This window comes from Cydia splendana, chromosome 21 (assembly GCF_910591565.1).
Source record: "Cydia splendana chromosome 21, ilCydSple1.2, whole genome shotgun sequence".
Classification (NCBI taxonomy): domain Eukaryota; kingdom Metazoa; phylum Arthropoda; class Insecta; order Lepidoptera; family Tortricidae; genus Cydia; species Cydia splendana.
Genome location: NC_085980.1, coordinates 1,927,792 through 1,952,139, shown reverse-complemented (window position 1 = coordinate 1,952,139; position 24,348 = coordinate 1,927,792). Strand labels below are relative to the sequence as shown.

At 37.7% G+C, this 24,348-nt stretch overlaps 1 protein-coding gene across 1 annotated transcript in view; it reads right to left on the bottom strand.

Annotated features, from left to right (window-relative positions):
• Positions 1-23,300, bottom strand: part of LOC134801107 (protein Skeletor, isoforms B/C) — a 60,687-nt gene extending 37,387 nt beyond the window's left edge. The window contains exons 1-2 of the mRNA XM_063773635.1: positions 23,159-23,300; positions 19,883-20,252 (exon numbers count right to left, since the gene is read on the bottom strand). Of these exons, the coding sequence (XP_063629705.1) occupies positions 19,883-19,943 (61 nt within the window). The 5' untranslated portion in view covers positions 19,944-20,252; positions 23,159-23,300. The remainder of the gene's footprint in view (positions 1-19,882; positions 20,253-23,158) is intronic.
• Between the last annotated feature and the right edge of the window lie 1,048 nt (positions 23,301-24,348).

Here is a 24,348-nt window from a genome sequence, read left to right as displayed (position 1 = left end):
AAAGTGTCCCTCTTTTAAGACATTTGATTGTGATTTTTACTTATAGAAAATGCTGTTAACTAGGAAAAAACTTCGTTTATCATTAGAACCTTGGCCGATGGCGATTCTAAATTAATTATTTGTTTATGTGAGTAAGTTTTGAAATCCTAAAGCCCCGAATAAAACAAACATAATTATAGTACGTGTCTTACGAAAACCCACAACGTTCCACTCGAAAGACCAATTCAGATTCAATAATTTGTTATGGTTTAACAATTTATTTGGTCATGATCGTATCAAAACCAGTCGCCGTAGTATGGATGGCTTAATCCACGTGATAAAATAACTGTCACTTTTTAACACCGTGGGATAGAAAGTGACGGACACCGTTTAATCACGCTGTCACGTAGACAAGAACGACCATCATATCCGTACTGTTACTGTGTACTAAACAATAAGTAACATATACAGCAATTGACAATATTTAAAATAGCAATGGTGGTCGAGTGGATCTGACGTCCGACTTTCAATGCGGAGATTGTGGGTTCAAGACTCGGAGGTTCAAGACTCGGAGGTTCAAACCAATGAGTTTTTCGGAACTTATGTACGAAATACTACATAAGTATTTGATATTTACCACTTGCTTATCGCTGAAGGAAAACATCGTGAGGAAACCTGCATACATCCGCGAAGAAACACAAAGGTACTAACCGCCATTGAGCCAGCGTGGGGCCTACTCTCGCGTATTAAGAGAGAAAGCCTTTGTCCAGCAGTGGGACGTACCAATGTAGGCTGGATTATTAATATATTAATCCGTGAAAATCGTAAAAGCGGGGTGACAACTAATTTCAGGTTTAAACAACATAATGTCCCACATCGTGTCCCGAACACTCCACTGGCTCCACAGAAAACCAGCGCTATTGACCACGCTAGTCGTGCCAGCTGCAAGTGAGCGCTGCATTGCTGAGTGGAGACCATTTCGGCTTCACATCTCTATTTCCACTGCTTTGTTTATCTTTGCCTTGCGTACTTGTACATATGATGTGTTATTTGTATTTATTTATTTATTTATTTATTTATTTATTTATTTATTTATTTATTATTCGGAGAACCAACAGCTATCAATTGTACAATAGATATGTATATAGATAACAGAAAGCCAATTATAGGTTCCCGCCAATAGCAACAGGTTAACAAACAAATGGTGGTTAGCACTAAATTTTACAACGTGTTACCACTAATATTCTAAAATACGTATACTTATTATATTATTCTACAATACAAAGCAATACTCTTTATGGTACATACTGAACTAGGAAAACAAAACTTATTAATAATATACATCTATCGATACAGTAATATGCTATCGCATACGACTCGCTCACTTAAATAATTTGTCTGTCAGAATACGTCTTATAGTTGTGATGTTGCTATTAAAAACGTCAATATCACGCTCTTTCGATAGTTCATTTAGACTTTTACCAGCTCGTAATAGAAAGCTATTCTTTCTATAATTTCGCGATGAAAATGGTATTGAGAGGGGAGGGAAGTATCTTTTAGACCTAGATGGAATATTGAAGGAGAGCTTAGCGAGCAATTCAGGACAATCAATGTTACCATTTAAAATTTTAAGTATATAAGTAATATCTGCAATCTGTCGACGTTTATGTAATGGAACAAGATGATGTTTTTTACAGATACTGTCATAATTTGACGAATTATAAGGAGTTTTCAATTTAAAACAGAGATATTTTACAAACTTTTTCTGTATACGTTCAATTCTGTTAACATAAATATTATAACATGGGTTCCAAATTTGAGACGCATATTCAAGTTTGCTTCTTACATATGTACAGTAAAGAACTTTAATGGTTTTAATTTGGGTAAAATGTAAGGAGCTACGCATTATAAATCCCAATACCTTAGTAGCACTAGTTACTATATTATCTATATGTGCGTCAAATAATAGCTTTGAATCATGGGTGACTCCCAGGTCCTTCATATATGACACAGTTTTGAGCACATGATTATTAAGCTTATATGTAGTTGGAATTGCATTTTGTTGTCTCGTGAAGGTTAATGTAAAACATTTAGATACATTGAGGTCTAATTTATTGGTCTGACAATATGCAACGAGACGCGTAAGGTCATCTTGTAAAAGAGCAGAATCATCTAATGAATTTACTTTGGTAAAAATTTTCATGTCGTCAGCAAAACAAAGCAATTTAGAAAAATGGAAACAATCACTGATGTCATTTACAAATATATTAAAAAGCAAAGGCCCCAGCAACGATCCTTGCGGAACGCCACTGGGAACAGTTACCCAGCCAGACATATAGTTGTTAATGACGACAGCTTGCGACCTGTTATTAATATAAGACGTGAACCAGCGCAACAGATCACCGTGAATACCCATATTATTTAACTTAGTGATTAGCAATTTATGGTCAATTCTATCGAACGCTTTACTATAGTCTGTATATACTACATCTACTTGACTACCTTCAGACATGACTTTAGTCACATAATCATTAAGGAGTATTAAATTTGAAACGGTAGACTTACATCGCAGGAAACCATGCTGGAAAGGACTAAAATAATTTTTAATTGCCGCATAAACTTGAGTATGAACTAGTTTTTCAAGTACTTTAGCAAGTATACAAAGTTTTGAGATTGGCCTATAATTTGTTACTTCTGTTTTTGGGCCTTTCTTATGAACGGGTGTAATGTAGGCCGATTTCCATATCGAAGGGACGTTACATTCAACAAATGAGCGCTTAAATAGTAGAGATATAGGAATCACAATAGTATTCGCGCAATTAATCAAAAATAGGGCCGGCATATCATCGGGTCCAGCTGATTTTGACGGATCCAATTTTAACAATAACTTTACAACAGCATCAGAGTTAACTTCTATATTAGTTATATGCGAGATAGAACTAGCCACAGAGTCGATCGGCACCACTTGGTCAGTACTAGGCGCAGAAAATGTTGTGTAGAAATAGTTTGAGAAAGCCTCACATATATCTGCGGCTGTATTGACCAATCTTTCATCATACTTTAGACAACTCGGTACACCATGTGTCTTAGAACGCGATTTAATATAGGACCAAAACTGCTTCGGGTCTTTAACAATATTATTTTCAAGGCGTCGAACATATGTTGCAAAACATGACTGTTCAAGTTTTTTGACTCTGTCCCTTTGAATATTAAAAGAGTTTAGATCAGATATATTACCATATATACGAAATTTTCTTAGATATTTAGATTTCTCTTTGATAGCTTTTTTAAGCGCAGGCGAATACCACTTAGGAAAACTATCAGTATGACATATTTTGCTAGGAATATATTTTAAACGCAGTTTTTTAAATGTGGAATAAAAAAAGCTAACCGACTCTTCTAATGAGCGTCGCGAGAATTCATCCTCCCAATTAATTAAGGTCAACTCATTGTTAATGGAAATATAGTCACCTTTATTATAAAAATATTTTATGCGAGAAGCGGGCTTTAAACTACTTATTTTTGCAAATTGAATCGAAACTAATATAGCTTTATGATACGGATCTATCGGTACTAAAGGGTCCAAACACTCACTAACATGTACTACATCATTTGATAAAACAAGGTCTAATAACTTACCATAATGGTTACGGACATCGTTGTATTGACTTAGGTTTAGGGTGTATAACTCATCAATGAAACTGCACTCATCGTTAGTTTTATAGTTCGAGGGCATCAAAGTAGAATGCTGACGAGTCCATATAATATTGCTCATATTAAAATCGCCTATTATTAAGTATTTGTCATCACACCCACGTAATACAGCTTCACCTAGGCTATTAAGGAAATTCGATAATTGCTGTGAGAAAGTATTACCATTACTTTGTTTACACAAATATAAAACACATAGGTGCAGTTTAATTGATGTGTTATGGTGGCCCTTAATAGTCAATGTCACCCATAGATCCTCCGCTGATGAATGGTAGGTAGGTTGAGGAATGACTGCCAACTCCCTTCGAGTAGCTATAATAACGCCTCCTCCTCGATTTTGACCAGTTAAAAGGGGATCACGGTCTCGCCGCCAAACGACATATCGATCATCGAATAACTCCGTGTCCAATACTCCATCTAGTAGCCACGTCTCTGTTAGTAAAATTATGTCATAAGATGCAATGCTTAAGTTACGATAAAATAAAGAAGTTTTGGAACGGAGTCCCCTCACATTTTGGTAATAAATTGTAGGATAATTACCTCCCCCGTTATTATTTAAAGCCATTTGCATTTACAATATGTATAATAACATAATATCAACAAATTAATCGAGCCTGGTAAACATTGACTAAAATAAAATAAGCGCATACGGTAAAAGAGCTTCATTTGGGACTGTAAATAAATGCAACACAAAGTAGAAATCGTAAGAAGACATAAATGATTTATAGTAAGTGCGAAAGAGCGAGTGATTAAGCATAACTTAAAAGGTCTATGCTGGACAAAGACAAATATAATTAAGTGAGCATGCCCTGAGCGACGATTCTGGAATGCGAATAGCGATAAGCCGTGCACCCGATAACAATAAGCAGCTGGTCCGGCCGGGCCGGGCCAATCAGTGATGCTCAAACTTTGGCATACATGGCCAAAATAATTGATAGCACAAATTGACATAACTGTAGCGGACTGGAATAGAGACAAAAAGTAAGCTAAGATACAAATTAAAGTAATTTGTTTAAATCACTTTCATTATTAATGACGTGAACTTTCGAGTTGTCATCCTTGCGTACATGAATCTTCGCAAATTTCACCCACACATATTTATAGTTTTTAGATTTCAATTGGGTTTTCGTTTTCGTTAGCAGCATTTTGTAATCAGGTGTTAGATGATCATTCACAAAGATCTTATTATGACAATCCTTGAATCCGAGTTCTTCCGCTGATATAGTCTTCCTTTGTCTCGCTGATGCAATGAAGTTCTCTTTGACATAACGATTAACGAAACTAACTATGATAGATTTTTCTTTAGAATTGTGAACGGGAATCCGGGATATGTAATTAATATTGGTGGTTTGTATCGGGTACCCAACTGTCTCGCCAATGCGCTCGATGATAGTGAAAAGGTTCTCATTATTCTTGATTGGGACACCTTTAACTTCTAAATTGTTTAGACGGTACCATTGGTCACGATTTGTGATTTCCCCCTTAAGCTGATCTATCTGTTGGGTAAGTGAGTTAATTTTGACATTGTTTGCTTCGAGATCAGGTATTTTCTTCTCAACTTCGTCTAATCGCGAATTGCATTCAGTCAAATTAGCACTATTTGACTCGCATGAATTTTTGACCTCAGTCAGCTCCAATTTTATGTCTTTTACGTCATGCACTAGACCTGGGAGACACGCGAGGTGAGCCTCCATTTGTTTCAGCTTCGCCATAATCGAATCAAGGTCAGTTGCCTTTGAAGTTGTAGGTGTAGTCTTTTTGCATTTTAGGCACTTCCACGCCGCTTTTCGACTAGCGCTGAGTTTTCTGTATTCTTGCTCCGTTTGGTTAGCACAGCAATATCCTATATTGTTTTCGCAAGATCCACAGCGAATAGCGTCAGTAACATCGTCACCACACAAAGCACACTCCATGATAGAAATATTTGGATACAAAATGAAACTTTGAGAAACACTGGCTACTAAGACAAGTTGCGTAGGCTAATAGGTGGACACGTGCGACGTAGGCGAGCGAGCGCACCAGACTGATGATGAGTATTGATGTGTTGTCTGAATAAATGATTTCTATTATATTCTATTCTATAATTATACTCAAAAGTTCACTTCCCATTAAATTTCCAGTCAGTTTACAAGCTTATTGGTCCCACTATTGTAATTACAGTAACAGCAAACAGAGATGTTTGGGTTCTAATTAGAGTAAATAATTAGAGTGCGTGAGAATCATCCATTTGTTTGCCTCTTTATTTCGTAGTATGTGGGAAACTGTCAAGGTTTCGTTAAGTAAAAGGGACATCTAGAAATACTACGAAATAAGCACCGTTGGACCGCAATCTCGACCGAAAACAAACGAAATAATAATAAAAAAACTGTGGAGACTAATATTATAAATGTGAAAGTTAATCTGTCTGTTACCTGGGGCCTTACCACGATGTCCTTATTGCGATTCTGTTTAGGACCTAAACTGAATTGCTAAAGGACGGAGCTATATAAGTCGCATAACTCCGTCCCTTAGCAATTCTGTTTAGGTCCTAAACAGAATCGCCCCTTAACCGATTTATATTTACGAGTAGGTATATATTTTGTTTCTGATATAAGTAGATAGGTACCTAAAGCAGCGTGCGTTTTACGCTGTTGATGGGAAGTTCCATATCCTGCTCAGTGACCTTCGTCTAACACAGTGATTATAAGCCTTTTATACGTGCATTTTTTGCGCAATAGCCGCGGCATCCGCAGGGGCCTGATGACAATCAATCGTACATCGGCAAACGCCAAACGGAAAGAAAGAATAAATCGAGATGATTGGCTTCGAAATAGGACGTGGCTATTTCCATACATTTATTTAATTTTAGATTGGATATTTCTGTCAGCTTGGATTGGATAGGTACTCCCCAGAAGTCGCGTTTGTGATAGATGGGCCAATGTACAGCGAGCTGCAAGATTGCAGGGCCACTTTATAAACGAATTCCATTCATAATGTGTCCACGCAATTTTAGGGCTCGTTGTACGCCAAAAAGTACCTTGTTTACCCAAATTTTATTATACTGTATTTATTTGACGTACTTAACAAAGTGCTTTTTTTGTTTGATTTCTTCTCAAATAAACCCACATTACGATTATCCGAACGACGTACTAGTCTCGGTCCCAATTTGTTCAGATAATCGAGGTCCTACTGTATATTGTATACCTACCTAAATAGCGCAGCGTTACTATGAGATATACTTAATGCATTTGTCACGGCCAAGTCGGTGCAACTTAGCGTAGTCGGGGTCTAGCTAACACTGTGTAAATAGATTTAATCGTTTCTATTTACATTAACTGCGCATATTCTTACCATTCATTAATATTGCCATGTTCAATGCACATCGTCATCATTTCAAGTCATAAAGTCGGACGATCCACGTATCGTCAATAAACAACTGTCACTTAAGATTTGGGCACCTCAAGTGCGAATTCTAAGATAACTGTTCTCAGAATTGGGTAAGTAATTGGACATTGGACACAGGTCGTTCGTGATCTAGGACCCTAGGACAGTAGGAGTCGGCACACCGCGGCTCGCGTGTGGCTCTTCGGAGGTATGTATGTAGGTAACCAAGTCATACAAAAAATGTACATCGGGGTTTTTAAACCATTACAAACAATAATTGTAGCTCTTTGCGGCTCCGAAAACTGGCGATTTCTAACAGCGGATTGCTCTTCTTCAAAAAAGTTTGCCGACCCTCATAGGACATCTAGGTTTTAAAGCATAAAAATAATAAATTAAAAATAAGGTTTACAAGTAGTCAATCAACAGTGTACACCACACAACACAGCAAACATGAACATATGGACAACTACACCTAACCTCGCTACTTAAATATTGCCTTAAATATAGGGTTAGAGGCCCAAAACTCTGATCGCACTATTCCAACCAAGGAAAATAAAAGTTGACCACGCCGGCGGAAGAGCTTCTTACCCGTTATTTACGATTGTATATCTAATGTAGGTACCCTTGCCCCAACTGATTGACACAACCCTGAATGAAATTAATCATAAATCCTTTGCAGTTCACTTCATATAGGTACCTAAACAATAAATAGTTCCAGTGTTGAACTAAGGTTACACACATCACGACGTGTGGAAATCCTTGCATCTGGCCTGTCCCAGTTCCACCGCAAGTTAAATTAGCTTCTAGTAGAAGAGCCGGCCGCAAAATTTTTAACCGACTTGATACCACGATGAAATGCACAATGGTTTCCCAGAAAAGTTATGCTAAGTCCGAATTCGATAGTCTGCCACGGCGGAACTTGCCGAAAGTACGAAAAAGAAGGCCACTTCCGGTGCGAAAAAAGGGGCTGATTTAACCCATCTGATACCGAGATAGTAGTTATGGCAGCAGTTAGAAATTTACATGTAGACACAGAAAAGCGAAGTCTGCCACTATTTTTTTTGCCGGAAGTGCTTGGCAGACGCTCTCAAAGGTGACCATCGGGACCCCTAAATTAACCCATCTGATACCACCATGAAACCAATGCCAGTCGGTAGGTATGAACTCTCATGTCAGGAATATATAAGTCTGCCAAGGCTTTTCCTGCCGAAACACCATGGCAGACGAGATTATGTAAGCAAGGTCGCCATCGGTTACCCTACACTAACCCATCTGATACCACCATGAAACCAATTCCATTCGGTAGGTATGAACCCCCATTTTAGGAATATATAAGTCTGCCAAGGTTTTTCCTGCCGAAACACCTTGGCAGACGAGATTATAAGCAAGATGACCATCGGTTACCGTACACTAACCCATCTGATACCGCCATGAAACCAATTCCAGTCGGTAGGTATGAACCCTCATTTCATGAATATATAAGTCTGCCAAGGCCTTTCCTGCCGAAACTCCTTGACAGACGAGATTATGTAAGCAACATCCGCATCCGTGGGACCGGTATACGTGATTACTGTAGACTTATTTATTACTTTATGCTTTTACATATTTGTATATTATTATGTTATTAATGAAATATATTTATAATTTATTAAACCTATACCTAATACATTCGGAATTCATTACCTGCTTACGGCAGTAGTAGGGAGTAGTGGGTGAGTTCTGGCTCACTTAGCCAGGCCAACAGTCCCTCCCCCTTTTTTTCCCTTGTTGAGGCCCTGCAACCTTACCTTGAACCCAACCTAATGTCATTGTAGCTCGAATCTAACCTAATCTATTTTTATTGCCTTTAGAAAATATTCTAATAACAATTATCTACTTTTGCAAAGTTAAATGTTGAATTCTTTATTTCGCAAAATGGAATTTTAATGTGACTATAATGTATGTGCAATCTACTTAGAAACTGGGTTTAGAAATATAAAAACACACATTTTATATAGGATAATAAGTTTATTCAAGTAATATTCTGAACATATGAGATATAGATTATCATTACTTATTCTGTGTACAGTGGAGAAAACATGCAAGTTGACATTTTTCGTTTTAAAATAAAGATAAACTAAACAGTATTTGCCACAAACCGATGTTAAAAAACTTTGCAGTTGTTGGTTGGCATAATACCATCTCTTACAATTTCTCTTAATTAACATTTTATGATACCTTCCTGTTTTTATTTACTTAATTTAATTTTTTACTTTTTATGTGATCGGTACTTCATTTATTTACTTCAATTATTGTGTGATTTTGAAAGCTAGACAATTCAAGATTTATATTTTTACTCACAAAGACAACACAGAAGTTCAATCTCAAATGTAAACCTTCGAACAATTTCCATACATTGACGACATCACTCAAAATTCTTCTTTAAGTCAGATGCCCGCTGGGGCTGCACCGGAGCACACGTATAATTCTTCAAATAAAAATGACAGCTTGATTTGACATTAAATCATATACGCACACGAGAAAGTATACCAGTAGATAAATTGTATTTCAAAAAATAGGGTACATAAATATCAGCTCGCGTCTCCTTTAAATTTGATTTGCTGTTATATACGGGTCATAATGGTTGAAAACCTCAGTAAACTATCTTAAAACAATACGATTACAGTCGAATTTAAGTATTATGTTCCTTCAAATCAAAACTCGCTTAAAATGAAAAAAGTTTAAAGACTCATCCTTTACTGATTGGGATTAATTTTCATTTTGCGTCATTTTAAAAACGTATTTGACTTCTGTACGTCAATTAATTTTGATGACAATTGTAATCTTGTAATATATTATAGAACTTTTATCTTAAAATATTGCCTATTAACAGGAAGCGTTATGTAATTCGTATAAGTAATACCTGAAAGTCTTGTACCTAGATCTGTAATACCATGGATTGCGACGAATAAATGATTATGATTATGCCGTTCGTTCCGTCTATATGTATAATGCGTGTACGTGCTGTTCTCTGAAAATCTTCAAGAAAAAATAACGGCTAGACCAGCACGAAGTACTAGCGAGTTTTTGCGGCTTTGGAGACCGAGATAAAGCTTACAGGCCAATACCGCTGTGGCCTGGTTATTGTTATGTATACCTATGTATCGAATGTTTTTAAAAAAAATTTACTATAAAAAGCAATGTTTTATTTCGATTAGGTCTACATTTTGTGCATATTGTATATCTGAAGTATTTTCGTACTAAACTTGAAACTTTCGTTGAAACTAAATAAAATAATTATTCCTAATATACAGTCACCTGCAATTTATGTTACACAACACACAACGAAGGCCGCAAAAATATCTGACACGATCTTATTTGTAGAACCATAAGAGCATGTCATATATTTTTGCGGCCTTCGAAGAGTATGTACCGGTCATTATCACCAACTTTGCCCGCATTTAAAAAAAAACACGAATTTCTCAAAAAAAAAAACAAATCTTAATTACTTTTTTTGCTCAGCACGTCCATTGTGATCAAACGCATCAGTTTATTTGAAGAAAAAATATTTTTATCGTGTTTTTACCCATTTTTTTGCGTTTTAGAGGGTGGGCAAAGATATCCGGAGTTTTCGCCAACATTGCCCACGTCAATTTGGTATTCAAATACAGCTCGTATGATGATGATGTCTAAGGATCACTGGTTTTGGGCAATCCTACCATTCCCTGTTAATAACTTAGCGATAAGTGTAAAAACTTTTAAATAAATTTGCTGGGCAATGTTGCCTACCCGTTTTTGCTCATTTCCATATAAGGCTCGCCTAAGCATTTTACAAAGGCTAGGGTTGTCACTTTTGAGAAAATCTGTTACAATAGTTTAATGGCCAAAAATATGATTTTTGCTGTGTTTTTCATTAGTTAACGGGATAAAACATCTAAGTAAAGGATAATAAGACAAATTAAATACAGTATATATTTATAAACTTACTTTAGTGTACAAACATAACCTTATTTTACATGCGAAGTTGGGTAAATTAGATGAAAGTGACAACCCTAATCCGTTTTTGGTGGTGGGCAATGTTGGTATGGATGCCAAATCACCGGATTACTTTGCCCACCGCTAAAACTCGCTAAAAATTACAAATTAAAGATATCTTATTGATACTGTTTTAACACCCCCTGGCACTGATTAAAATAACCGACTTGGTTTCACATTACATATCAAAACTTTTTGAAGTGAAAATTTCTTTAGCGGCGTGTAATAGTGCCCCTGCGGCCTATTTGCTGAATAAATGTTGAAGTTTGAAGTTTGCATGCCAAGTTTCGTGCTTTCTGCCGGATGGGACAGGATTTAGGATGGGTCAGACCAGGACCGCATTTTTGCAGGTTCATCTTTTATTAGCCAGACTCTACCTCCATACTAAATCGAGCTAAGGAGTCGCACTATAAAGAAATATTGAACATTTTCTTTCAAGTTGATATACAGGGTGTCCATGCATTAGGGTATTTATATTCAATATTCAATAATTTATTCATAAAATCAATACAATTTTACACGTCAATGGTATTTAGAACCAGTATACAAAGTATCATAACAAATTACGATTGTTTTACTTTGGAGCAACCTGTATGTGTTAGTAGCTCCTGAGGTAATAAATAGTATGACTAGATTTTGCCCTGTGCGCGGGGCCCGAGGGCCCCGCGGTCTTCTTGTAGTTTGTTGTTGGTGCTGTTGTTTTTGTTGTAGTAGTAGTAGTAGTAGTTTGTTTTCCAAAGGGAAAAAGAAATAAAGTTGTACTTTTGCTAGGACGAAAAGATCCGCGTGAAAGCACTACATTCCCGCAGCTCGGCCTGGCCTCGCGTGCTTGGGAACTCGTAAGGGACGCTCCGGGCCTTCGGCCCTACGCGGAGCTCGGCCTTCGTCCTTCGCTGGGTTTCGAAGCTCAGCGTCGGGCCTTCGGCCCGCCGCTTCGCTTATTAAAACAGTTGGGAGGGTTGGTTTTGCTTCGGGGCTTAAGCGGGAAGTTGGAGCTTAAACACGACCCAATAGGAAAAGTGTCTTAGACAAGCGAAACGGCGGGCCGAAGGCCGAAGGCCGTAGGCCAACTTCCCCCTCTCGTGTGACGCTTCGGGCCTTCGGCCCTACGCGGAGCTCGGCCTTCGGCCTTCGCGAGCCTCGACGCTTCGCCGTCGGGCCTTCGGCCCGCCGGCTTCGCTTATCAAGACAGTTGACTTTGTAGAACGCTTGGGAGAACTGCATTCACGCAGCTCGGCCTTCGGCCTCGCGTTTTGGGAGTCGGGGTGGAGGCTCCGGGCCTTCGGCCCTCCGCCGGGGTCGGCCTTCGGCCTCCCGGCCTGAAGCTCGCCCTTCGGGCTCGCTTAACACACTTTTTGTATAGGATTTTGCTTTGTTCGTCATTCCCGCAGCTCGGCCTTCGGCCTCGCCCAAAATTACTGGGGGTGGGGCACGCTTGGATATTCGGGGTGAAGCTCCGGGCCTGACGGCCCTACGCGGGGTCGGCCTTCGGCCTCCCGGCCTGAAGCTCGCCCTTCGGGCTCGCTTAACCTACTTGGAAATTTAAATTTTGCCCTTGTCGCCCGCCATTTTGGATTTTTCCAAAAATTTTTTTTTACATGGTAATGCTGGGCCCCCTAGCTCGCCGCATGCCAAATCTCAGCGCACTCGGACCAACTTGAAAAATTAAAAAAAAAGTCGGCCATTTTGAAATTGTTTAAATGCAGTTTGCTTTGTTTCGGGGCCCTCTATGACATTTGGTCGAGCACCCCCCACCTACCTCGCACCGTTTAAAAGTTGCCATACAAAATTAAAATGACCATTATTTCCGCCATCTTGGATTTTTTTCAAAATTTTTTTTTTTCATAGGAATCTAGAGGCTTCTATCTCTCGCCATGCCAAATCTCAGCGCGCTCGGACCAACTTGAAAAAATAAAATAAAAAAAGTCGGCCCGTTTGAAAATTTTTAAATGCAGTTTATTTTGTCTCGGGGCCCTCTATGACATTTGGTCGAGCACCCCCCACCTATCTCGCACCGTTTAAAAGTTGCCATACAAAATAAAAGGGGCCATTTTTTCCGCCATCTTGGATTTTTTCGAAAAAATTTTTTCCCATACTAATCTAGAGGACCCCGAGATTCCGTGACCAAAATTTCAGCGCGCTAGGACAAACTTGGAAAATTAAAAAAAAAAGTCAGCCATTTTGAAAAAAAATGGCGGCGTCAAAAACTGCCAGGGTCCCTCTATGACATTTGGTCGAGCACCCCCCACCTACCTCCCACCGTTTGGCCGGGCCGTCGAACATTTTTCTGACCGGAAGCGGTAGGCCAAAAGTCGGAATTTTCTGAAGTCACGAGACCGCCCTATATACGACCGTACCAAAGTCTAACACCCCACGAACCTCCTTCTGGGAGAACAATCATGTCAATTAATCAGTCGTGTTGCAGCTTTAAATAAGATTAATTATTAATTACTAAATTATTAAATTAAATTAAATTAATTAAAACTTTCTTCGACCGTTTTGATTATCTTTTTTATTTATGACAATAATAAGATTCTGACTTTTGACAAATGTCATCATTGCCGCACATTTTCAAACAAATTGTCAAAAGCACTGCCAATGATTAATACAGTGTGTTTCTTTTTGTTGTCGATTATTGGAATTAACTTTTGTTTGATAATTTAATGTTTTATCTTTTGTTCTAATTAAAAAGAAATTACCGTTAGAGCATTTCTGAGAAGTAACCCTATGTGGGATTTCAGGGTTTGTCCAATGGCTAAGGTCACCCTGTATTTAAAAACGTAAACGTTAAAGTTTTTGGGATATATGTATAGTAGACTATTTATACTCCACATTGATACCATAAGAAGTTAATAAAACTGCCTGAAAGTTAGAGAGGACTATGGAGGAGATTACTGTTTACTAGCTTTTGACTTAACTCCTGGCCCCTGTTTCACCAACGTGACAGGTGCGACGAATTGTAAAATCACTGTTGCTGACGTCACAGGCATCCATGAACTACGGTTACCGCTTACCATCGGGCGGGCCGTATTCCTGTTTGCCACCATCATTGTATTATTAAAAAAAACTTTATGATATCGGAAAAAAAACAGATATTTCTCTTGCTAAGTTTATGACAATTGTCACAGAAACACTGCAATTGTCACGAAATTCCGACATATAACTCATTACCTGTCAAGAATTACCTACAATTCTTCTAGATCTTTGACAATTGTCAGAAACTTCACAGGAGAAATATCTGTTTTTTCCGATATAATAAAGTTTTTTTTAAATAATACAATGATGGTGGCAAACAGGAATACGGCCCGCCCGATGGTAAGTGGTAATCGTAGCCCATGGATGCCTGTGACGTCAGCGATAGTGATTTTACAATTCGTCGCACCTGTCACCGATGTGAAATTGGGGCCTGGCCTCTATTTCACTACGGTGGCAGGTGCGACACTTGTCGACATCACAGTTGGTACTGACGTTACAGGCCTCCATAGGCTACGGTAACCGCTTACCATCAGACGGGCGGTGTGCTTGTTTGCCACCAACATGTTAATAAAATAAAAACTCCATTATATCGCCAAATACTAAGTACTTATTTTGCGAAGCTAATGACAATTGTCACAAGAAACACGACAATTGTCGGTAATTCTTGACAGCAAATGAGTTCTGTGTAACACTATATGAGTAAAATGAATATAGGCGTGGAATCGAATGTATTTGCAGCCAACAAAATGCCAATGTTTGTTCAGCTACCTGTTCACCTGTTTAAATTGCTTATTATTTCATTTCATTTATTTATTTCAATATAAACTTACAGTGTAGCACCAAAACGTTTACATGAGACTTACGACTATTATATTACATTATATGTTATAACTATATCTAAGAAAGAAAAATAAATAAAGAAACAATGTCAGCTAAATGATAAAATGAATAAGCATTATAGATTAAAATTAAATAATTACAACAATAAAAAATATGTCATGTCATTGCCAATAAATAATCAAAATTGAGACACTTAAACTAAAAAAAAAAAACAATAAAATAAATTAATCACATAAAATACTATTTAAGCTATGGAGACATTTTCTGCAAAATTCACCAACATGATCAGCGAAAACATCAACGTCATGACCCTCAGTAGCCATCACATTAAAAAGGGCCAGTGCCCGGGGCGTAGGCGCGTTGTCAGCCTGGCGGGTGCGCGCGCGCAGCCACGCGAACAGGCGACAGCGGCGCCGCGGCGGAAGCGCGTTCACGGCGTCCGACACCGTCCGCTGTATTGGCACATGCAGGCCCATTCGTGCCAGTACGGATGAATTGTTCACTCTGTTGTGTACAACTCCATGGTAATGTACCAATAAAAGTAGTTTTCGTCTCAGTTCTAGAGAGTGGAGACCTACCATCCCTGAGACAAAACGAGAGGGGTATAGATAGGGGTAATAGCCATAGGACCTGCTGTACAGATATCTTGCGAACTTTTTTTGTAGCTTTTCGATCATGACAATGTACTTGCACTCGTAGGGATCCCACGCTATCGCACCGAATTCGAGTTTGCTACGGACATATGCGTTGTACAATATTACCGCTATTCTCACATTTCTAAATTGAGAACTCATCCTAATAATAAAGCCTAGGGTTTTAGAAGCACTTTTACATGTGTCAATGATGTGCTGTCGGAAATTAAGATGAGTATCCATGGTTAACCCCAGATCGCGAATTCTGTCGCGAATTATCAATTTAGATCCGGATTTTAAACCTGGCTGACATCGGATAGCCATTTATATTGATGTCAATGGTGTTGGTGAATATTTTAATTCATTCGGGCGAAAACCGGAAGGTTGGTTGGGTATCATAAAATGTTCATGGAGAGAAATTGTAAAGGCCCCAGTACACAATGGGCCATTGCCGGCCACTCCAAGGGACGCAGCCATGCGGTAGAATGAGATAGCAATATCATTTGCTCCCTCTAACGCATAAATGCGTCCCTTGGAATGGCCGGCGATGGCCCATTGTGTACTGGGGCCTTAAGATATGGTATTGTAATCAACAACTGCAAAGTTTTTTTTACATCGGTTTGTGGCAAATACTGTTTAGTTTATCTTTATTTTAAAACGAAAAATGTCAACTTGCATGTTTTCTCCACTGTACACAGAATAAGTAATGATGTTACTATATCTCATATGTTCAGAATATTACTTGAATAAACTTATTATCCTATATAAAATGTGTGTTTTTATATTTCTAAACCCAGTTTCTAAGTAGATTGCACATACATTATAGTCACATTAAAATTCCATTTTGCGAAATAAAGAATTCAACATTTAACTTTGCAAAAGTAGATAATTGTTATTAGAATATTTTCTAAAAGCAATAAAAATAGATTAGGTTAGATTCGAGCTACAATGACATTAGGTTGGGTTCAAGGTAAGGTTGCAGGGCCTCAACAAGGGAAAAAAAGGGGGAGGGACTGTTGGCCTGGCTAAGTGAGCCAGAACTCACCCACTACTCCCTACTACTGCCGTAAGCAGGTAATGAATTCCGAATGTATTAGGTATAGGTTTAATAAATTATAAATATATTTCATTAATAACATAATAATATACAAATATGTAAAAGCATAAAGTAATAAATAAGCCTACAGTAATCACGTATACCGGTCCCACGGATGCGGATGTTGCTTACATAATCTCGTCTGTCAAGGAGTTTCGGCAGGAAAGGCCTTGGCAGACTTAAAAAAATCCGAAATGAGGGTTCATACCTACCGACTGGAATTGGTTTCATGGAGGTATCAGATGGGTTAATGTAGGGTAACTGATGTACACCTTGCTAACATAATCTCGTCTGCCAAGGTGTTTCGGCAGGAAAAGCCTTGGCAGACTTATATATTCATGAAATGAGGGTTCATACCTACCGACTGGAATTGGTTTCATGGCGGTATCAGATGGGTTAGTGTACGGTAACCGATGGTCATCTTGCTTATAATCTCGTCTGCCAAGGTGTTTCGGCAGGAAAAACCTTGGCAGACTTATATATTCCTAAAATGGGGGTTCATACCTACCGAATGGAATTGGTTTCATGGTGGTATCAGATGGGTTAGTGTAGGGTAACCGATGGCGACCTTGCTTACATAATCTCGTCTGCCATGGTGTTTCGGCAGGAAAAGCCTTGGCAGACTTATATATTCCTGACATGAGAGTTCATACCTACCGACTGGCATTGGTTTCATGGTGGTATCAGATGGGTTAATTTAGGGGTCCCGATGGTCACCTTTGAGAGCGTCTGCCAAGCACTTCCGGCAAAAAAAATAGTGGCAGACTTCGCTTTTCTGTGTCTACATGTAAATTTCTAACTGCTGCCATAACTACTATCTCGGTATCAGATGGGTTAAATCAGCCCCTTTTTTCGCACCGGAAGTGGCCTTCTTTTTCGTACTTTCGGCAAGTTCCGCCGTGGCAGACTATCGAATTCGGACTTAGCATAACTTTTCTGGGAAACCATTGTGCATTTCATCGTGGTATCAAGTCGGTTAGAAATTTTGCGGCCGGCTCTTCTACCATTCAGATAACTGGCTCACCTTGCTAAGTTTTGCCATTAATCCTACTTGCTATTTGGTTAAGTTTGGCATCAGATCATACTCATATATTTTATTGCATTTCATGTGTACAAAGGATCTTAGGGCTAAGTACAGTTTCAACATGAAACCTGCGAGGGTACAGCAACATAAGAGACTAACTAAAACTAAACTAAAACATCTAGTTCTCACTTAAAAATTCACGGATACAATAATATGCTTTGCTAATGAAATGTCGTTTTAATTGCACTTTAAATCTATTTATGTTTGTTTCTAACCTTTGATATTTCGTACATAAGTTCCGATTGGTATGAGCCGGGCTTTGAACCCGCGATCTCCGGATTGAAAGTCGCACGCTCTTACCGCTAGGCCAACTAACCAGCGCTTGCATTGAATTGAAACCACCCATCAAAGAAAATTACGTAAACATTGTGATCGTAAGACCATAGACCTGTATTTGGAGCTTGTTCAAGATTGGCTAACTTTCATATTTGACATTAGAGATGCAACGGATAGTTGTTTGGCCGGATACCGGAGACCGGATATTCGGCCTGACCATCGGCCGAATATTCGGTATCCGGCCGCCGGAATATTCGACCGGTGGAACTATATACCTACATTTCGGTTTTTCAGGTGCGCATTATGCAGGTTTTGACCTGTTTCGTAGTGAACGTTCGCGCGGACTCATTTCTAGTTCAAAATGAATGCGCGTGCGAGTGGAATGTTTAATTTTTTTTTAATAATAATAATAAGCGAGTACGATTTTAACCGTTTCTTTATAACTGTTTCTTATTCCAATTTTGTTTACTGCGAAATCAAGCAATTTTACTATCCGGTTATCCGGCCGGATAGTAGGCTACTATCCGGCATCCGGGCGAATGTAAAAATTATGGCCGGATAGGCCGGATACCGGATAGTAACCGGTGCATGGTGCATCTCTATTTGACATACATGAACGCAGATCTTATCTCACCCAATGATACACCTTACAAAACCTTATAAAACAAAGTCCCCCGCCGCGTTTGTCTGTGTGTTCGTATGTTCGCGATAAACTCAAAAACTACTGAACGGATTTTCATGCGGTTTTCACCTATCAATAGAGTGATTCTTGAGGAAGGTTTAGGTGTATAATTTGCTAACCCGTGCGAAGCCGGGGCGGATCGCTAGTTATTATAAATCTCATCTGACCTTAGTTTGCATCAGAGTCTAGTCATGGGTACCATTATGTTTGCTAACCTATGTGCCCTCAGGTAGGTATGTAGGTAACTCATATGTAACACACACATATTGTTATAATGTCATACAGGTTGCATCTTTGTTGTTGTTGTTTCCCAAAAAGTTTTAAGTCATAAGTCATAATGTATGGTTTGCCCGCATTTTCGTTAGTCATAATTTATTTGGTTCAGATATACGCGTCACTTTTCGGGATTCCCATAAAACAAACCAAACCTAACCTATCTATAGGATAACCTTACGAAAATCCTGAAAAGGTAACGGTTTCAGTTTTATGACTAATGATAATCTGACAAACAATACATTATGACTTAAAACTTTATGGGAAACAAAGGGACCCCTGCTATACACGCACAGTTTTGAAGCCATACTGGTAAAGTATAGTTTCTAGGGCTCAATGTGGAAACCACTTAGTTTAGACATGTTTAGATTATACACATTTGTCAGTAGAAAAAGGTGAAAAATTCAAATTTTTTTTGGGTCCAACCCTTCGCCCCTACATTTATTAAATCCGCCTTTTCTACTGACAAATTGGCTTTCCAAATAAAACGTAATAGACAAGTCTGTACAAAAAAACTTAGGTAACTAATAAAATACTCGATTCTTAAGAACATAACATCCCCTGCCTGCTGTACCTATCCTCGTAAGTCCCCGCGTAGTTGTACAAGTACAAATAAAATTCGAGTTATGAACTCTTACAGAAATAAAAGAAAGTTCCAAATTCAAAAGCGCAAAAATTGGTTTCTTACGAGACTATAGCAGCCGTACCTATTTTACCATACGGCCACATCTCAAATTTATGATCATTGGAGATTAAATCTTAATTAAAAATAATAAAGTTTCTAATAATAAATTTTGAGATGTGGCCGTATAGCAGGCAGGGGACTATAAGATTGTAGAGACTGTGATTACTCACGAACATTTAAACCAAAATATTCTTCATTATATTTTGTAGTCCCTATCTACAATGTCCCGAAAAACCGAGTACAAATACAAATGTTTAGCAATATTACTTACCGGCATACAGGGCGAGTAGCACCAGACATACCCCCCGCGGGGGCGGTCCACGCCCCGCCATTGGTCGGCGGGCGGCACAGACTAAATATAACGATGTACAGCAAACTCCCTCACTTTCCCGCGTTTTCCACTCACTATTTTACTTTTTAATTTCCGAACGTCACTTTATTTTTTTTTATTTTTTTTTCGACGCGTGTGTCGCTGGCCAGTGTCGGCGTTGCACTGACTTTCACGTTGCGATTATGTAATATTCCGATATGATGATACGTAGCCTTTCACTTGCTTGCATCTTGTAAATAACTTCATTGTTTTGCTTATAATCTATTTATTGTCGACCCGTCAGTCTTGTTTTTAGCTACGTTTGTTATTGCTGAAATAAAATTGGGGTTATTTTTTATTAATTTGTAAATATGAAGAACATAATTCAAAATTTAATAAAAAAAAAAATTTTTTACGCCATATCAACAGGCTGGCTAAAAGATTTTTTTTAATTTAATAGAAATGCACATGTAACTACATATTCCGAACATGCTCCATTAAACCGAAAAAGGTAGATACCATTCGAATAAGCACATTTTCACAAAAAATATTAAAAATTTTAGTCACGTTTTTCAGATAATTTTATTTTTAGGCTAACATTCATATCACGTTTTCACATACGAATCTACAATTTAATGAATATTTTGAACGTCAGAGAACGCAAATCGCAATATTCCCATACCCACGCAAGCGAAATATACGCCTACATAAATGTTCATAGCTTTGTCGAATTTCGCAGAACATGCCAACAGATAAGGAATCAAAGACCAAACATTCTATTTACGGACATTATTGGCCTTATTATAGTTGCTCTTGGGTACTATATATAGTACATAATTCATTAAAACAGCCTACGCTGAGGCACTTGACCGTCAAATGCCTAGTAAGAAGCGTAGGAAGCGTACTAAGCGTAGTTGTTATTGAAAACAACCCTGTCTATTCTCCTTAGATTCAGAGTCATATTTGCAGTTTTGAATTTGGCATCTTCTTTTATTCCATTATAGTTTAAATTTCGATTCGATTTTGTCCTTTTAAAGGACAGTGGGACTTGGGAGGTTAAACGGGAAATAGAACATGGAAATAGGATATGGTCTCAGGGTGGTATTCCACCTATCCAATTTCTTTGTCCAATGACATTGCGTCTCACTCTCTCATTAAGCACCTTAGAACTAAAGGAAAATGTTTAAAAATAAAATTTCAAAAGTCACAAGCTACTCGTATCAACAATAATCAAGCAATTATATCTTGTTTTATTTCATCATGCATATAAAATACAACTGTTTAAAAAATAAAAAAATTAAAGGTATGTAGATCTAGATCAAAAACTTAAATCATGCTGCACATTATTTGAGTTCTATAAATTCCTAGAATTCATGTTTGAGACACAAACTTAAACGATTTTATTTTTTGTGTAATTTTTTTTCTCGGACCAGTAGCGATTTCGGGGTTGATCACATAGTAAAAGTTGCTCAGTATAATCCCAAAACCTCCCTGGCAACGGGAATGCAGTTATTTTTTAGCTATCGTGTACATATAAAAAGCTTAAAGTTCTTTGAGTGTGAGCAAAAAACTCACCTCGGTTCCTCATTATAACTTTAATGTAGGAGAACTTTCACTTTGATATTTCAGAAAAGATTAAACTCATTTTTTATGAAGCTTAGCGAAGTCTTAAAATGCAAAATAACAGCTTTCTTTTAAAACACCTTAAGAGTAATATGAATTTCTGCAACGAATTATTCTGAGAAAGATTCAAAGGAAAACAACTAGGGATGTGCTAAAATCAAAAATATTTTTTTACCTGTGTGTTTTTAATATAAACTATATGTTATATGTTTTGTCATCTAAAACCCACAACACTAGCTTTGTTGAGGTAACTGTGGGACTAGGTCTATTTGTGTAAAAGTTGTCCTTTAATAGGTATTTAGTTATTTATTCAAGAAGTTAGAGTCCAGTAAGAAAATTGGTCAAAATAGGTAAATTCCGATTATTATGTCTGGCTTGTCCGATTATTATGTTGACATACAAAACTGAGTTTATTTATAAGTATTTGGGGGATATTTATAATAACAGTTCCATACAGCTCCTCCACTCTGTCAAATTATTTGGGATCAGAAAACAGAACCAAAACACATTCGTCTGTCTGTCACCAGGCTGTATCTCATGAGCCTTGATAGCTAGACAGTTGAAATTTTCACAGATGATGTATTTATGTTGCCGCTATAACAACAAATACTAAAAAGTACGGAACCCTCGGTGGGCGACTCCGACTCGCACTTGTCCGGTTTTTTTACTTAACGTATTTGAACTTATTTTTTTTATGTTTAATGACTTAAGACATCAGCACATCACTCTCAGTCAATCACATGAAAATGTCTGACAGCAAAATAAAAATATTTATGTTCTTCCTGTAGAACATTGGATGTAGGGTGTATTTTTTACCAAAATACTAGTAAATACAACTGTTTCTTGTTACCAACGTAACGAAACAGGAAATGAGTGCGCGGGAAACGCGTTAAGTGAACTGCCGCCATATTGGATTTGAACATCTCATTTCGGGGTACATATCCTTTCACGAATTAAATTTGTACTTACCTATATTTAGTAAGTATAATAACTATGTATCAGCTTATGCAATAATATCAATTTATTTAGAATATGGATTTATTAAATAATTTTAGAGAAGCATTATTATTCTTTTAGGAAATTCGAAAAAAAAAACAATTGATCCTTTTTTTTTCGAAATTGGAAAAATAGGACTTGATGTTTTAGATATTGAGTAGGTATGTAGTAGTAAATTGATCTTTAAAATCGTTTTGTTTTTTTTGTTCCTTGGTGATTGTGTTTGTAGCAGTGAACATTTGTTGAATGGTATTTATTTTTAGATGATTATAAATTGCAAATGTAACTTTCCAAATTGCGATTTTCACCGCAACGCTCATCATAACGTATCAACTGGGACATTTGGGTATTAAAAACCACCCTAAACCAGACACCCTCTACACTTCGCTTAAAACGCTTTCATCAGCAATTCTGAACCCCTGCGATCGGAAAAATCGAAAAACCATAACATTATGCCGCATTGGACTCCAAAACCGCTACGGAAAAATCAATCCGTCACGTAGAGCGTTCGAATTTCAAAATTTAAAAACAATTGACGCTCGACGCTCGCTTTTTTTAAAGACCTCTACAGACAGCCAGACTTTTTAGGTGTTTTTAGATCAATTAACAAAATTTAACCTTTGTGTGTGTTGCCGATGTGCGTTGCGCGATACGCGCTTGCCGCTCAGCGGCGGACCGGGTACTGATTCCCTCCCCGCCAAAAACGGGGCGCGTAGAAAATTCTCCCCGTTTTCAGGGAAATAGTAAACTTTGACCTTTTCATTGAAGTGGGCGTTTAATGAAAGTTTTCGCCTACGCTTGTTATATGGAAGTTTATTAGAAGATGAATTGATACGCGTGTAGATTAATGAATGGATAATAGGTACTACTCCAGTAAACATGTGCTAAATTTAGCTAAAGATGTGCCGTGTACATAATGGCAACTAATTGAGATAGTTTTTTTTTATATACTTACCTCCGTTTTTGCTTATTATAATCTAGTTTAAATAAAAAGTGTAAACATATTTCAGCAACCTGTTATGTGCAAAAATTACCGTGTGCTAACTCGAAGCTGGTTCTTGGGATTTTATATCGATGTAGAAGATTTCGGTATAAAATCCGAGCGAGTGATATAAATTCGGGCACATGTATAATATTTATTTTATAGTTATGTGCTCGATGATTATTCGCGACATCAATTTTTTTTTTTATATTAATCGCGACATCACTTGTATTCGTGCCCCGAGTTAGCAAACGTATGCTTCTTACTAAAAAATATATAGGTACATAATATATTGGGTATATAGTGGGTAGTATGTCAAAATACCTACGAACTTTCTGAAGATCATTATCTCATTAATCTAGTCATTCACACTCTACAACAGCGTAGGTGTACAATACATACAAGTACAATACAAATGGTCTCGCCGGAAGATCAGCGCTGACTTTTGGGTTAGCATTTATGCTGAGGCGGGACCATTTCGTGGTAAACTATTTATTCATTTTATGTTTAACTTTCTTTGTTGTGCTTTACTTGTGTATGTTATAGTTTATCACGAATAAATGAGATGATTTATGATTTAATACAATCAATCAGTCATTCCTTACATCATATACAGTACAGTGAGCCTTGTACAGTGAGCTGCGAAATTGCATAGAGAAATTATGAATGAATTCATTAACATAGTCGCCATCAACTTTTACGGCTGATGGTAGAGTCACCTGCAATAATATGTTACTCTTCGAAGTCCGCTATAATATGTTACGCTCTTTTATGGCTCTACAAATAAGATCGTGTCAGATATCTCTACTATTGCAACGGCCAATAA